This window comes from Plecotus auritus (assembly GCF_963455305.1).
Source record: "Plecotus auritus genome assembly, chromosome: 1".
Classification (NCBI taxonomy): Eukaryota; Metazoa; Chordata; class Mammalia; order Chiroptera; family Vespertilionidae; genus Plecotus; species Plecotus auritus.
Window position 1 is genome coordinate 247,792,793 of NC_137770.1, and position 14,160 is coordinate 247,806,952.

The 14,160-nt window shown below is 62.3% G+C and overlaps 1 protein-coding gene across 1 annotated transcript in view; it reads left to right on the forward strand.

The window, feature by feature from the left end:
- Positions 1-14,160, forward strand: part of POLN (DNA polymerase nu) — a 100,255-nt gene that overhangs the window by 72,282 nt on the left and 13,813 nt on the right. Inside the window, exons 15-18 of the mRNA XM_080666475.1 lie at positions 2,827-2,884; positions 3,895-3,972; positions 4,932-5,046; positions 11,685-11,767. Of these exons, the coding sequence (XP_080522601.1) occupies positions 2,827-2,884; positions 3,895-3,972; positions 4,932-5,046; positions 11,685-11,767 (334 nt within the window). The remainder of the gene's footprint in view (positions 1-2,826; positions 2,885-3,894; positions 3,973-4,931; positions 5,047-11,684; positions 11,768-14,160) is intronic.

The following is a 14,160-nucleotide window of genomic DNA, read 5'->3' on the forward strand; positions in this document are numbered from 1 at the left end:
AGAATGGTATTATTTATTCCTTACGTCTGTGGTAGACTTCACCGTTAAACCACCTGGGCCTGATCCTTGGGTGTTTCGGTGGTAAGGTTCTAAACTGCAGACTCACTTTTGTAACAGATGGAGGTTGTTCAGATTTCCTATTTCTTCTTGAGTGGATTTGAGCAGCTTGTGTCTTTCAAGGAATTGCCCCCTTCATCTAAGCTGTTGAACTTATGGGTAATCATGGCTCATAGTATCGCTTTATTACCCTTCATGTCTGTGTGACATATAGGAATACCCTCTTTTCATCCTGTAATTGATCTTTTTTACCTTCTTTTTCCTTTTTCTTTTTTAAAGGTTTTCTTATTGATTTTTTTTTTAGAGAGACAGGAAGGGAGAGAGAAACATCAATGAGGAGAGAATCACTGAGCAGCTGCCTCCGGCACGCCCCCTACTGGGGCTCGAGCTCGCAACCTGGCCTTGCCCGGACCGGGAACCACCGAACCCTTTGGTGCACAGGGCGGTGCCCAACCTCCTGAGCCACGCGGGCCGGCCGTTAGCCGTCTTTTAGAGCAGGTCTGCTGAGGGCAGGTTCTCTTCACGGCCGTCATTTAGGAATGTCTCCCATTTACCTGCATTCCTGGAGCATAAAGTTTGCGAAGAGAACGTTCTGGTTGACAGTCCCGTCTCCCCGCGGGAGCTCGCCCACGTCTGCTGGCGGCACTGCTGTGGCCTTTGCTCTGGCTGCTTCCAAGGCTGCCTCCAGTCTCCGGTGTCAGCAGTGTGACCGGTGCTGCCAGACCGGGTTTCCTCTAATGAATTCTGCTTCTTGGATCTGAAAAATACGCCTTCCGCTACATTTGGGATATTCTGAGCCATTCTTTCTTTAAGTATGTTTTCTGCAAAAAGTGTTTTTCCTCCCTCGGGCTGCACCGGTGCGCGGCTGTTCTTGCTAGCCCACAGGCCCGGGAGCGCTGGCCCTCCCCCCCGTGTTTCTTCTCCCCTTTGCATTGGGTAGTTTCTGTTGATCTCCCTTCAGCTTCACCGGCTCTTTCTTTCTTTTAAAAAACTTTTTAAATTGACTTTAAAGCGGGGGGTGGGGGGGCCGGGGGGAGAGGTGTGCTGTCCCACTTATTTACGGCTTCACTGGCTGATTCTCGTCCGTGCCCCGACCAGGGATGGAGCTTACAGCCTCGGAGCATCTACCACGGAGCCACCGGCCAGGGAACGGGCTCTTGTCTTCTGTCTGCTCTATTAGGAGCTTAGAGTGTAAATACTGGGCATTCTTTTAATATCATGTGATTCGCCCTGACCTGTGTGGCTCAGTTGACTGGAAAGGTCATGGGTTTGATTCCGGTCACATACCCGGGGCCAAGAGCACATACCCGGGTTGCGGGTTTGAACCCAGGTCAGGGTGTGTACAGGAGGCAACTGGTTGATGTTTCTCTCTCTCCCTCTCGCTCCCTCCCTCCCTCCCTCTCCTTTCCTCTCTCTCTAAGAGCAATAAAAACATGGCCCTGGGTGAGGCTGAAACGTAAAAGGTCATGTGATTCTAACGCACAGAGGACCTGAGAGCCCCGCCTTCTCCCCCAGGCTCGGTGTCCTTGCCTTAGACTGAGGACGGTCAGCCTGCCTTCCCCCCCCCCCCCCCGGGCTGCGGGGCCTGAACGTGTGTCGTCTGAGGGGTCAGCGGTTTGCACTGTGGCACAGGTGACCCAGCTCGTCAGGGAGTCGGGACCAGCTCCTGCCGGGGGGCCCCATGAGCAGACCGCGCCGGCGTCCTCGCTCAGGGCCCCGCTGGGGATCAAGAGGAGAATGTAGCAGACGTTCTCACGGTTCGGACAGCGGCAACGGGCGGGAGGCCAGCCGGTCAGTGCAAGGCTGCGACCTGTCCCTGTCGCCCACGTTGTGACGGGACACAAGACACGTTTGTCACCAGCCACGGCTGCAAGTGCGAAGGCCGCGTCCGGGCCGGGCGCCGAGAGCACCCCAGGGGGCGGGTCAGGGCGGAGAGACCAGAGTTTCCACCTTCAAACACGTTAACAAAGGAAAATAAAATGGACACGTGTCATAGCAGTCTGTGGTTAGCAAATTCTGTAGGAATTTTTAACTTCTCTAAGCCCATGAGTTAGGCTGCTGCTGCAAGAATTACTGCACTAATTTTGACAGGGTCACAGGCTAGACCAGCCGTGGGCAAACTACGGCCCGCGGGCCGGATCCGGCCCGTTCGGCTGTTCTATCCGGCCCGCGGAGCCGAAAGAGCGGAGGGTTCTCTTGCTCTCCCCTTCGCTCCTTTACTTTGAATTTATATGAGTTCACACAAACACTCCATCCATGCTTGTGTTCCGGCCCTCCAGTCCAGTTTAAGAACCCATGGTGGCCCTCGAGTCAAAAAGTTTGCCCACCCCTGGGCTAGAGCCACAGAGCCTTGTCCTCACACTTGCTGTGCGCACTTAGTGGGGTCCCACCAGAGTGACATTTCAGTCTCAGGCAGTTGAGGTCACGTGGTAATACATAATACACTGGCATTAGTTATTTTGTTAGAAATTTTAAATATATATTTTATTGATTTCAGAGGGGAAGGGAGAGGGAGAGAGAGGGGGAACCATTGATGAGAGAGACACATCGATGGCTTCCTCCCGCGAGCCTGCACCCGGGAATGTGCCCTGACCGGGAGTCGAATCGTGACCTCCTGGTTCACAGGCTGAGGCTCAACCCCTGAGCCACGCCGGCCGGGCCTAGTTTGCTAATGTTTAGTGAAGTGTGACACATCTCCAATACCCTTAAATATACAGATTAACTTAATGGGAAGCGTTTCGGCTAAAGCTGTTCTCTGGTTATTAACAGAACATCCAAGGGATCTCCAAGCACCCGATTCAGATGACCAAGCCTCGGAGCTATAAAGGTACGGAGTCCTTCCCGCTTGGCTCGGGTCTCGGGTACCATCTTTAAAAACGCGCCGGGTCTGGGGTGGCTTCTCGGTTGCTTCCCCGAGGTTGTCCTCCGTGTGCGCGGCCAGGACCCAGCACGCACTGAAGACTGGAGCTCGGCTGCGGTGGCAGGCACCGCCCTCCCGGCCCCCCCCCCCCCCCCCCGGCCCCGCACCAGTTCAGCAGGCGCCAGTCACACAGGAGAGCAGCGCCCCCAGCCCCCAGGAAAGGAGAGCGGCTACGGGGAGCTCGCTGTGTGCGGGGCCGGAAGCCCAGGGCATGTCTGTAAACGCACGCGGGCACGCTCCTCGGTGCCTCACCCTCATGACGGCTGCGTCTCTAAGGCAGAGAGGTCCACGCTGAACCGCGTCACGCCTGTGGCCATTCCCAGAACCCGCGCCGAGGTGCTGCCCGCCCTGGGCTCTGGGAGCTGCCGGCGGCGGGGGGCACAGGGGGGCACAAGGAGGCAGCCCTGTGTGTGTGCGTGGATCCTCCCCCGAGGATATTTCCCCACTGATCTTTAGGGAGTGGAAGGGAGAGGGAAAGACAGAGAGAGGCATCGGTGTGAGAGAAACACATCGATTGGTTGCCACCCGCAGGCGCCCCAGCAGGGCCCGGGCCGGGGAGGAGCCTGCCACCGAGGTACGTGCCCTGGACCGGGATCGAACCCGGGACCCTTGGGTCCGCAGGCCGAGGCTCTATCCACGGAGCCGCACCGGCCAGGACTCAGCTTGCTCTCCATGGGCCACATCTAAGCATCATGTGGGCCCTTTTCCTCACGGGGAAGTCCAGACGGAACAGGACATTTTAACAGGACATCGATTTGCTTTCAATAATGATATGAAATTTTTAATTACATCGTTAAAAATATTCAACGTGCGAAGCCTAGACTCCTGTGACTCTAGAATGATGGGAAAGTAATGTGTGAGGACTGGCTGCAGATCAGCCGGGAGCAGTTCACCAAGGGCCTTGCACCCCGATCCAGGGAAGGAAGAGGCCACGCTCACCATCTCCCCGAGGACCATGCTGGTCTCCGCCAGAGGCCACACCTTCCTGGCGGCAGGTATGGAGACCGGGGCGGAGGTGCTGCGGCCGCTGTAGCTCACCCGATGCCTGTCACACAGTGAAAGTGTTTAGAAATTGAATAATTCAAAGGTGCTGCTAAAACTCATTCTTTTTTTATGCATTTATCTTTTTATTTCAGAGAGGAAGGGAGAGGGAGAGAGAGATAGAAACACCAATGATGAGAATCATTGATCCGCTGCCTCCTGCACGCCCCGCACTGGGGGTCGAGCCCACAACCGGCCATGTGCCCCGACCGTGACCTCCTGGCTCATAAGGTCGACGGTCAACCACTGAGCCCCGCCGGCCGGGCTAAAGCTCATTCTTTAAAAGAAACCCTGAGGCGAATGTTTATATGAAGCAAGGGTTTCTTCCGCACAGTAAATAGGTCTGCTTCCAGGGCCCTCACGGCACCATACCTGGGTCTCCAATGGCCTCCAGGTCCCCACCCGTCTGCCCCTCCTCTCTGCGCTGATCTTTCCGCCAGGCGGCCGCTCCGCTGTCCTCCACCCGGATCCCGCGTCCCCCACAGCATCTTGCTCCCTCCTCGGCCCCGTGCCTGTGCTCAGGTCCCTGTCCGTGAGGTGCACGCTGGCCGACGGCCTCTTACAGCAGCCTCTCCCTCCTCACCCACCGCTGCCCTTTCACCTCACCCAGCGCACACCCTCCCCTCCCGGAGTTAAGCTCCTGAGGAAAGAGACGGGTCTGTGCCGGTCACCAGCGCATCCGAAGCGCCCAGCCCGGCACACAGTAGGCCCTTTCTGAAGTTCTCATGTTCAGAATGGGCGGGTGGGTGAGTGCAGCCCACCCTCGGGGCCTCGCCGGCCTCACGGAGGCAGACACAGGGCTGGCCAGTGGGAAGGGGGTACCTTGATGTCGAGGGGGGGTGAGGCTGGCCTGGGGCAGCACAAGGCGGGACAGGTTGGAAGGTCCCGGCTGACGCAGAGCTCTTTCCCACAGACTTTGCGCAGATTGAGTTGCGCATTCTTGCACACTTATCTGGGGACCCGGGACTGCTGACGCTGTTCCAGGAACCTGAGGGGGACGATGTGTTTTCCACCCTGACCGCCCAGTGGTAAGAGACGTGAGCTCCCGGTAGTATCAGATCTGCAGGAATGCCCGCGTTTTAAAGCCTGAAGCTATTCTGAGGCTATTTTCATAAGAAATTATCTTTTCTCTGGTGGTTCATCTTGAAAAGAAGAGTAGATAACTAGGATGCCAAGAGTTTCCTAACTGTGAAAACTGATAGCTCTTTGCTGCTAAAAGAGAAGGCGATTGCTAAAGAATGTAATCGAAATGCTGGAAAATTAGACGTGCAAGTCACGGGTTCCCTCCAGATGAGTGGTGGTGCGCAGAGCACAGAGCCAGGCTGGTTCCTGCTGCCCACCCCCACCGAGGGGCCCAGCACGCTGTCTGCCTGTGACAGTCCCTGTCCCACCCCCCCAAGGGCCCAGCACGCTGTCTGCCTGTGACAGTCCCTGTCCCACCCCCCCAAGGGCCCAGCACGCTGTCTGCCTGTGACAGTCCCTGTCCCACCCCCCCAAGGGCCCAGCACGCTGTCTGCCTGTGACAGTCCCTGTCCCACCCCCACCGAGGGGCCCAGCACGCTGTCTGCCTGTGACAGACCCTGCCCCACCCCCACCGAGGGGCCCAGCACGCTGTCTGCCTGTGACAGTCCCTGCCCCACCCCCACCGAGGGGCCCAGCACGCTGTCTGCCTGTGACAGTCCCTGCCCCACCCCCCCAAGGGCCCAGCACGCTGTCTGCCTGTGACAGTCCCTGTCCCACCCCCCCAAGGGCCCAGCACGCTGTCTGCCTGTGACAGTCCCTGTCCCACCCCCCCAAGGGCCCAGCACGCTGTCTGCCTGACAGTCCCTGCCCCACCCCCACCGAGGGGCCCAGCACGCTGTCTGCCTGTGACAGTCCCTGTCCCACCCCCCCAAGGGCCCAGCACGCTGTCTGCCTGTGACAGACCCTGTCCCACCCCCACCGAGGGAACCAGCGCACTGTCTGCCTGACAGTCCCTGCCCCACCCCCACCGAGGGGCCCAGCACGCTGTCTGCCTGTGACAGTCCCTGCCCCACCCCCACCGAGGGGCCCAGCACGCTGTCTGCCTGTGACAGTCCCTGTCCCCCCCCCACCGAGGGGCCCAGCACGCTGTCTGCCTGTGACAGTCCCTGTCCCACCGAGGGGCCCAGCACGCTGTCTGCCTGTGACAGTCCCTGTCCCACCCCCCCAAGGGCCCAGCACGCTGTCTGCCTGTGACAGACCCTGTCCCACCCCCACCGAGGGGCCCAGCACGCTGTCTGCCTGTGACAGACCCTGCCCCACCCCCACCGAGGGGCCCAGCACGCTGTCTGCCTGTGACAGACCCTGTCCCACCCCCACCGAGGGGCCCAGCACGCTGTCTGCCTGTGACAGACCCTGTCCCACCCCCACCGAGGGGCCCAGCACGCTGTCTGCCTGTGACAGACCCTGCCCCACCCCCACCGAGGGGCCCAGCACGCTGTCTGCCTGTGACAGTCCCTGCCCCACCCCCACCGAGGGGCCCAGCACGCTGTCTGCCTGTGACAGTCCCTGTCCCACCCCCCCAAGGGCCCAGCACGCTGTCTGCCTGTGACAGACCCTGTCCCACCCCCACCGAGGGAACCAGCGCACTGTCTGCCTGACAGTCCCTGCCCCACCCCCACCGAGGGGCCCAGCACGCTGTCTGCCTGTGACAGTCCCTGCCCCACCCCCACCGAGGGGCCCAGCACGCTGTCTGCCTGTGACAGACCCTGCCCCACCCCCACCGAGGGGCCCAGCACGCTGTCTGCCCCACCATGACTCACTAGAGAATGGCAGAGGCAGATGGCCTCGGGTTTGGTTGGGCAGCTCAGCAGTGGCACCCACCGCCTGTGCTTTCTGGGTCCATACTGTGGGGATGCTGGCTCTTCCTGGGTGTGGGATGCCTGCTGCCTGGCTCCGCCCACATCCGCCCTCTGGGCAGGAGGGTCAGAGCCCTGCCCCAGCGCCGCCCACTGCGCTCACTTCCCAGAGCCCGCTGTCCGCTGACATAGCTGCAAGAGAGGCCGGTAGGGGAATGCTCCAGAACGGAGAGGCTCAGCGTCATTTCTCACCGCGGCAGGCGCATCACTGCCTGGACAGAGCCAGGCTCTGCACCAGGAAACGGCCACGTGGGCCGGTCCCTCAGCAGCTGCAGGCACCCCGCTCCCTCGGCCTTTTCCCGCCTCCTGCTCCCTCTGTGGAACTCCGCACCCCCTTCCCCCTTCCCATCACCCCTCACCTGCAGGATGGCTCGAGACAAAGCTCCAGGAGGCTGTCCTCAGCGCTGTCAAGCCTGCACTTCCTCCGTACTCTCCCCTGTCACTGTCACTGTCTTTTAGGAGGCTGTGAGCCCCATGAGGCAGGGCATGCCCCTCTGTCCAGTGCAGGTGCTGGCCACTCTGCTCTCACTGCCTCCCACCCGCTCCAGCCACCGGGCTGACCCAGGCCCACGCCCACTCAGGCCTCCCCCGAGGGCTTGGGAAGCTCTTTCTGCACCGTCCGTGTGGCTCAGCCCTCGCCACGTCAGTGGGCTTCGGTACACTCGCAAGGTGATGCAGCGGCACCACGGTCTAGTTCTAGAACATCTCCACCCCCGAAGAGAGCCCAGACCCAGTAGCCATCACGGGGATGTGCCACCGAAAGCAGAGGGCACGGGAGGGACGCGTCCTGCCACCTGGGGCACAGGAAGGGCTGGGGGAGCTGGAGTCTGGGACACCCTCCGGACCTGCTGGGGCCCCTGTGGGCCTCACCCAGGTGAAGCCGGTGGACACCAGAGCCGTCGGGAGTCCAGTCCCCAGGACCGGGCACCGCAGGGGTTAGGCAAAACGGGAGAGTCCACACAGGGACCCCCTGAGAAAGATGTCGGCCTGGGATCCGACCACCACCCGCCTCATTCGATGGAGAGAGGCTTGCACTGGGAGGAGAGGCGGTGATCAGGCCGAGCATCGCCAGGGGTGGGGGTGCGAGGGTGGGGGTGCCAGGGGTGGGGGTGCCAGGGGTGGGGGTGCGAGGGTGGGGGTGCGAGGGTGGGGGAGCTATCCCGGTGCCTAGAGCTGGCGCGTGGGAGGCCTCGGGACGGGGGTGCAGCAGCTCGCCCCGAGCTCCAGGCCGGCAGCTCCCCTCGGCAGTGCCATCCCCAGCTGTCCCATGAAGTTCAAGCTCAGGTCGGCAGGGAGCTCAGCACCAGGGCCCCCTCCCTGCAGGGGGGATGAGCTGCCAGGCTCCACCATTTGAGGGGCATTGGGGACACCCCCCCAGAGGAGGGCACAGACCTCAGGGTGCCTCTGGGTCTCCGCTCACCAGAGGGAGGCGAGGTGGCGGGCCCGTGCCCTCCCTTCAGAATAAGCCAGCTGCTGGGCTGTGTCCTGGGCACCCGGAGCACCAGGAGAGGCCCCTTTCCCAGGACCCACGGCGGGAGAGAACCCTCTTCTTCGTTTCTTTCTCATCCTCATGGCCTGTGGGCGAGCCGTGCTGGGTGCCGGCCGGGACTGCCGCTGAGCAGAGCGCTGGGCCGGGCGGGGTGAGGGCGGCCAGTCCGGGGGCCTGCCTGGCTGTGTCTGCATTGAATCCCAGCCCCATTGCTCGCTCCGGCCTCGGGCTCCCCCTGACATCCCCTCCCAGCTGGCCCACTGCCCTGGGCGCCTGTGTGAGCGCTCAGAGGCGGGTCAGCCCTGCCAGCCCTGCCCCTCTCAGGAGCAGCCGACCCCTGCCTGCTGGGGTCCCTCCCATCCTCCTCTTGGTGGACTTCTTCCTTGTCACGCCTCTGCTTTATGGTAGCGGGACCTGGGGAGGGAGCGGTAGCGTGCAGGACCGCCGTGTCTTTATGGAGAGGCATCCATCAGTGTCCCGGAGTGGAGATGCTGGCTGTGAGGCGGGAAGGCGGAGGGGTCCCTGCGTCCCAGGGTGAGGGGTGGGCTCCTCCCGGGGGAAGGGCGGAGGTGGCAGCCGCCGCATGGGACTGAGTGCGGGGTGTGTGTGGAGGGGGGGGCTTGTCAGGGAGGAGCAGCAGTTGCCAAGGCGGTGGGGGGTGGGGGGAGCGGGAGTCGGGCGGGACGGCCAGGTGGGAACGCCAGGCAGTTACACTCCCAGGACGAGCTCAGGGGGGGCGGGCAGACCTGGCACATGTCGGTGAGTGGTGACTGCCGCCCTCGTTACTGCCCTCCAGTTGACAGCCACACGTGTGTGTGCCGTGTGCCCCGCTCATGCACATGTCTGAGTCACTGTCCCCCTAGCGGCCCCAGCATGACGACATGGGGGTGAGCACGGGGGGGGGGGGGCAGGTGTCAGGGGGGCAGGTGGGGGGAGAGGGCAGCAAGGGTCCCCCTGGCTGGAACTGCGTGGCCCGGAGGCTGAGCAGTGGGCGGCCTGACCCGTGGCCGAGGCTGTAACCTACCGTCAGGCCGCTTCCTGCGAGGCCCCAGCGGCCCGGGCAGCCTCACGTGGCCGCATCCGATCGCCCGCCGAGGCTCCCGAGCCTGGGAAGGGCTCCGGGAAGGGCTCCGGGAAGGGCTCGGAGGGTTTGGGGGTGGAGGAAGGAGCGCTTGGCCTCTGCCTTCCTGTGAGACGGAGCAGCCAGTCCCGCACGTCGCCAGGGACGCGATGGTGTGGCCACGGCAGGGAAGGCTGGCGGTCCCGGGAGGCAGACAGAGTCCCTCCTAGTTCCTGGCCGCAGCCCTGGCCGGGGCCATCGTCCCACACGCCGCAGGCTGAGGGTTCGACTCCCCGTCAGGGCACGTACCTAGGTTGCAGGTTTGATCCCAGTCAGGGTGTGTATGGGAGACAACCATCGATGTCTCTCTCTCCCTCTCTCTGCCCCCCCAACCCCTTCCTCTCTCTCTCAAATCAATGCGCATACCCACGCAGCCTTCCTCACAGCAGCGGGCAGGCGGGACAACCTGCGTGTCCGTCAGCACAGCCGGCGAGCACACGTGGCCCGTCACGCAGAGTGGCTGCTGACACATGTACATGGCATTGACATGTACGTGTATTTGCTCTGAGCGTGGTGTGTTTTGTTCGTTACCTAACGCAGCCGCAGCGGAGCCACGTTTAAGGGCGAGGTAACAGTGGGCAAAGCAGTGACCCGCAGGGACAGGGCAGGAAAGGAAGAGCTGCGGGGGCTCGGGAGTCAGGCGGTAAAGTTGATGAGCTGAGGGCCCCGGTGAGGATGGGGAGGCAGGCAACCCGGGGCCTCTCCCCGACGGGAACACCAGGAGGTCCACAGAACGTTCCGGCGGCCCATCCTGGGTCCAGAGGCGCCAGCCACTTCCTGGCAGGGAAGCGCGTTTAGGTTCTAGGTGGCCGGGCCCGCGCGGCTGCCTGGCTCCGAGCCCACTCACCGCGACGCCTGGCCGCCGGGGAGAGGCGTGCAGAACCCCTGTGAGATGGGAGCGCCACAGGCTGCAGGTCCACTGGGCTGAGGGCTGGCGGCTCCTCCCTCCGAGCTCCGAGCTCCTCCCTCTGAGCTCCTCCCTCCGAGCTCCGAGCTCCGAGCTCCTCCCTCCGAGCTCCTCCCTCTGAGCTCCTCCCTCCGAGCTCCTCCCTCCTCCTTCCTCCCTCCTCCCTCCGAGCTCCTCCCTCTGAGCTCCTCCCTCCTCCCTCCGAGCTCCTCCCTCCGAGCTCCGAGCTCCTCCCTCCGAGCTCCTCCCTCTGAGCTCCTCCCTCTGAGCTCCTCCCTCCTCCCTCCGAGCTCCGAGCTCCTCCCTCCGAGCTCCTCCCTCTGAGCTCCTCCCTCCGAGCTCCTCCCTCCTCCTTCCTCCCTCCTCCCTCCGAGCTCCTCCCTCCTCCCTCCGAGCTCCTCCCTCTGAGCTCCTCCTTCCTCCCTCCGAGCTCCGAGCTCCGAGCTCCTCCCTCCGAGCTCCTCCCTCTGAGCTCCTCCCTCCGAGCTCCTCCCTCCTCCTTCCTCCCTCCGAGCTCCGAGCTCCGAGCTCCTCCCTCCGAGCTCCTCCCTCTGAGCTCCTCCCTCCGAGCTCCGAGCTCCTCCCTCCGAGCTCCGAGCTCCGAGCTCCTCCCTCCGAGCTCCTCCCTCTGAGCTCCTCCCTCCGAGCTCCTCCCTCCTCCCTCCGAGTTCCGAGCTCCTCCCTCCGAGCTCCTCCCTCCGAGCTCCTCCCTCTGAGCTCCTCCCTCCGAGCTCCGAGCTCCAAGCTCCTCCCTCCTCCCTCCTCCCTCCTCCCTCCGAGCTCCTCCCTCCGAGCTCCTCCCTCTGAGCTCCTCCCTCCTCCCTCTTCCCTCCGAGCTCCTCCCTCCGAGCTCCTCCCTCCGAGCTCCTCCCTCCTCCCTCCTCGTGTACACGGAGCTGCCTGGGGTTCCCACCTGAGTGTGCAGAGGCCGCGCAAGGCGGTGTCCAGCCCACAGAGCCGGGGACAGGCCCCTTCAGTGGCCGGATGCTGAGCCGCCCGCACACTGAGGCGTTAGCCCCTCCATTGGGAGGACAGGCAGCGGCTGCAGGGGGGCCGGGGCCTGCCCTCTCCCTGGGAGCCTGTTGGTTTGGTGGGTGGGCCTCCGCCTCGGGAAGCCCCGCGTGAGGGCTCGGCTGAGACGGACGCTGCAGGGGCCTGTCCCCGCCTGCGCGGTGAAGGCCCCAGAGAAAGACCACGGGGTCGGGGGGGCCTCTCGCGGCCCCACGGCAGACGGGGCGCCAGTGCCTGACGGCGGCCCTCTTCCCGCGCAGGAAGGACATCCCCACAGCGCGCGTGACGCACACGGACAGGGAGCAGACCAAGAGGGTGGTGTACGCCGTGGTGTACGGAGCAGGTAGGCGCGGCTCGCTCGTGGCCGCATCCACACGTGGCCCTGCCCTCCAGCAGTCCTCCTCAGCGTGGGGCTGAGTCAGTGCGTCCCTCTGGTTCTCCAGACGCTCCCAGCGCAGCGCTCTTGGTGCTACCCAGCCTTTCAGACGAGGGACCAGGCCCAGAGTGAGGCACCGGTCACCCAGCGGGAGGGGTCTCAGGGCCCACAGCTGTGCTGGGGCCACGTCTGTGCCTTGATTGCTCACGGGGCCCCCTCCCCCTCCTCCCGAGCCCCCCTCCTCCCGAGCCCCCCTCCTCCTCTTCCTCCTGAGCCCCCCTCCCCCTCCTTCCCATCCCGAGGGCCCAGGGCCCAGCTCCCCTCCCTCTCCTCCCTAGCGCCCCTCCCCCTCCTCCCCATCCCGAGGGCCCAGGGCCCAGCTCCCCTCCCTCTCCCTCCCTGCCTCTCCCTTGGACTCTCTGACCATGGCGGTCTGGGCTTCTTAAATTCCTTTCTCCCTCTTGGTCATGGAATCAGTGGGGCCTGATGTCCCCTCAGGAGAGGCTGTGGCCAGCCAGTCCCTCTTAAGGGGCGACCCATGTGGCTGCTGGCCAGGCCTCTGCGGGCCTCCTCCCCGGGGTCGGTTCTGTCTGCACAGCGGGCTCTGCAGACCCGGGGAGAGCGCCCCTCGGCCGTGGGAACCTTCGCCCACAAAGGGAAGGCAGCAAACCGAACGAGCGCCCGGTCCCACGTGAGGGCCACCAGGTGCCTCCCAAGAGCCTCGTCTGGGCCTCGGGTGGCCTGCTGTGACGGGGCGGGAACCCGCCCACAGAGGCCAGCTCCCCCAGGGCTCTGCGCTCTGCTGGAACCCCTCCCCCCACAGTGTCCACAGAGCTCCCTCACTTCTCAGATCCCCCCCCCCGCCCCGCCGTCCCCTCCTCGGCCGTCCTTGAGCAGCGTGACTGACCACTTGTCCCACCGTGTCTGTGGGTGAGGAGTCCGGCACAGCTTGGCTGAGCGTCCGGGGCCCAGGGCTCCGCAGAGGCTGGACGGGGAAGCACTGGGCAGCCTCCCTGTCCTGCCGGCTCTCAGCTCTGAGGGGCAGCCTCAGCGCTCGCCGTGGGCCTCCCAGCATTGGCAGAGTCTGCACCGCGGGGGCTCGTCCTCGGAGGCAGCGAGGGAGGAAGAGCTGCCAGCAAGACGGCGCTATGGGAGGCTAAGACTCTGGTAGAGATCTGTGGTCTGACCAGCTTGGAGAGCCAGGAGGCAGGTTGGAGCAGCCAGGAAATCTGGAAAGGGAAGGGGAACCCTCAGAGAAAGCCCAAGAAGAACACCACGTTCTGAGTGTGAACTCTGCCCAGGTCTCCAGCTGACCCCTGACCATTCAGACCAGACAGCCCAGCCAAGGCTGGAGGAATGGGCTGGGGTTTCAGCTGCTGCCCAGTGCAGAGGGGACAAAGTTTAAAGTTTAACTTTAGCCGAATTAACTGCCCCCCTTTAAAAAAAAATCAGTACTCCTGAGAAAAACATAGAATTCAGAGTGTCTACACCATATCATTCACAATATCCAGGATACAATCCAAAATCACTACACGTGAAAAAGTGGTATAACTTGATCCATATTCAAGAGAAAAGGCAATCATGGAATCGGATCCTGAGATGATCCAGATGTTGGAATTAGCAGACAAGGATTTTATTTTATTTTATTTTTTTAATATATATATTTTATTGATTTTTTACAGAGAGGAAGGGAGAGGGATAGAGAGTTAGAAACACCAATCAGCTGCCTCCTGCACACCCCCCACTGGGGATGTGCCCGCAACCAAGGTACATGCCCCCGACTGGAATCGAACCCGGGACCCTTCAGTCCGCAGGCCGACGCTCTATCCACTGAGCCACACCGGTTAGGGCAGCAGACAAGGATTTTAAAGCCACTATTATAACTGTGCTCAAGGATGTAAAGGAAAATATGCTCATAATGAATGAAAATTGGGAAATCTCAGAAAATCAAAAGAACCAAGTGGAAATTCTAAAACTGAAAACTGCAATATCAAAAACAAAACATTCGCCAAAACCGGTTTGACTCAGTGGATAGAGCGTCGGCCTGCGGACTCAAGGGTCCCAGGTTCGATTCCGGTCAAGGGCATGTACCTTGGTTGCGGGCACATCCCCAGTAGGGGGCGTGCAAGAGGCAGCTGATCGATGTTTCTCTCTCATCGATGTTTCTAACTATCCCTCCTCTCCCTTCCGCTCTGTAAAAAATCAATAAAATATATTAAAAAAAAAAAAAACATTCACTGACTGGGCTTAACAGAAGATTAGACATGAGGAAGGTCTTGGCTGAGGCAGACGCCAGGCCCCACCTGGCCAGACCCACCCGAAGCATCTAGCCACCATCCGATTCCCGTCGGAAAGCCAGT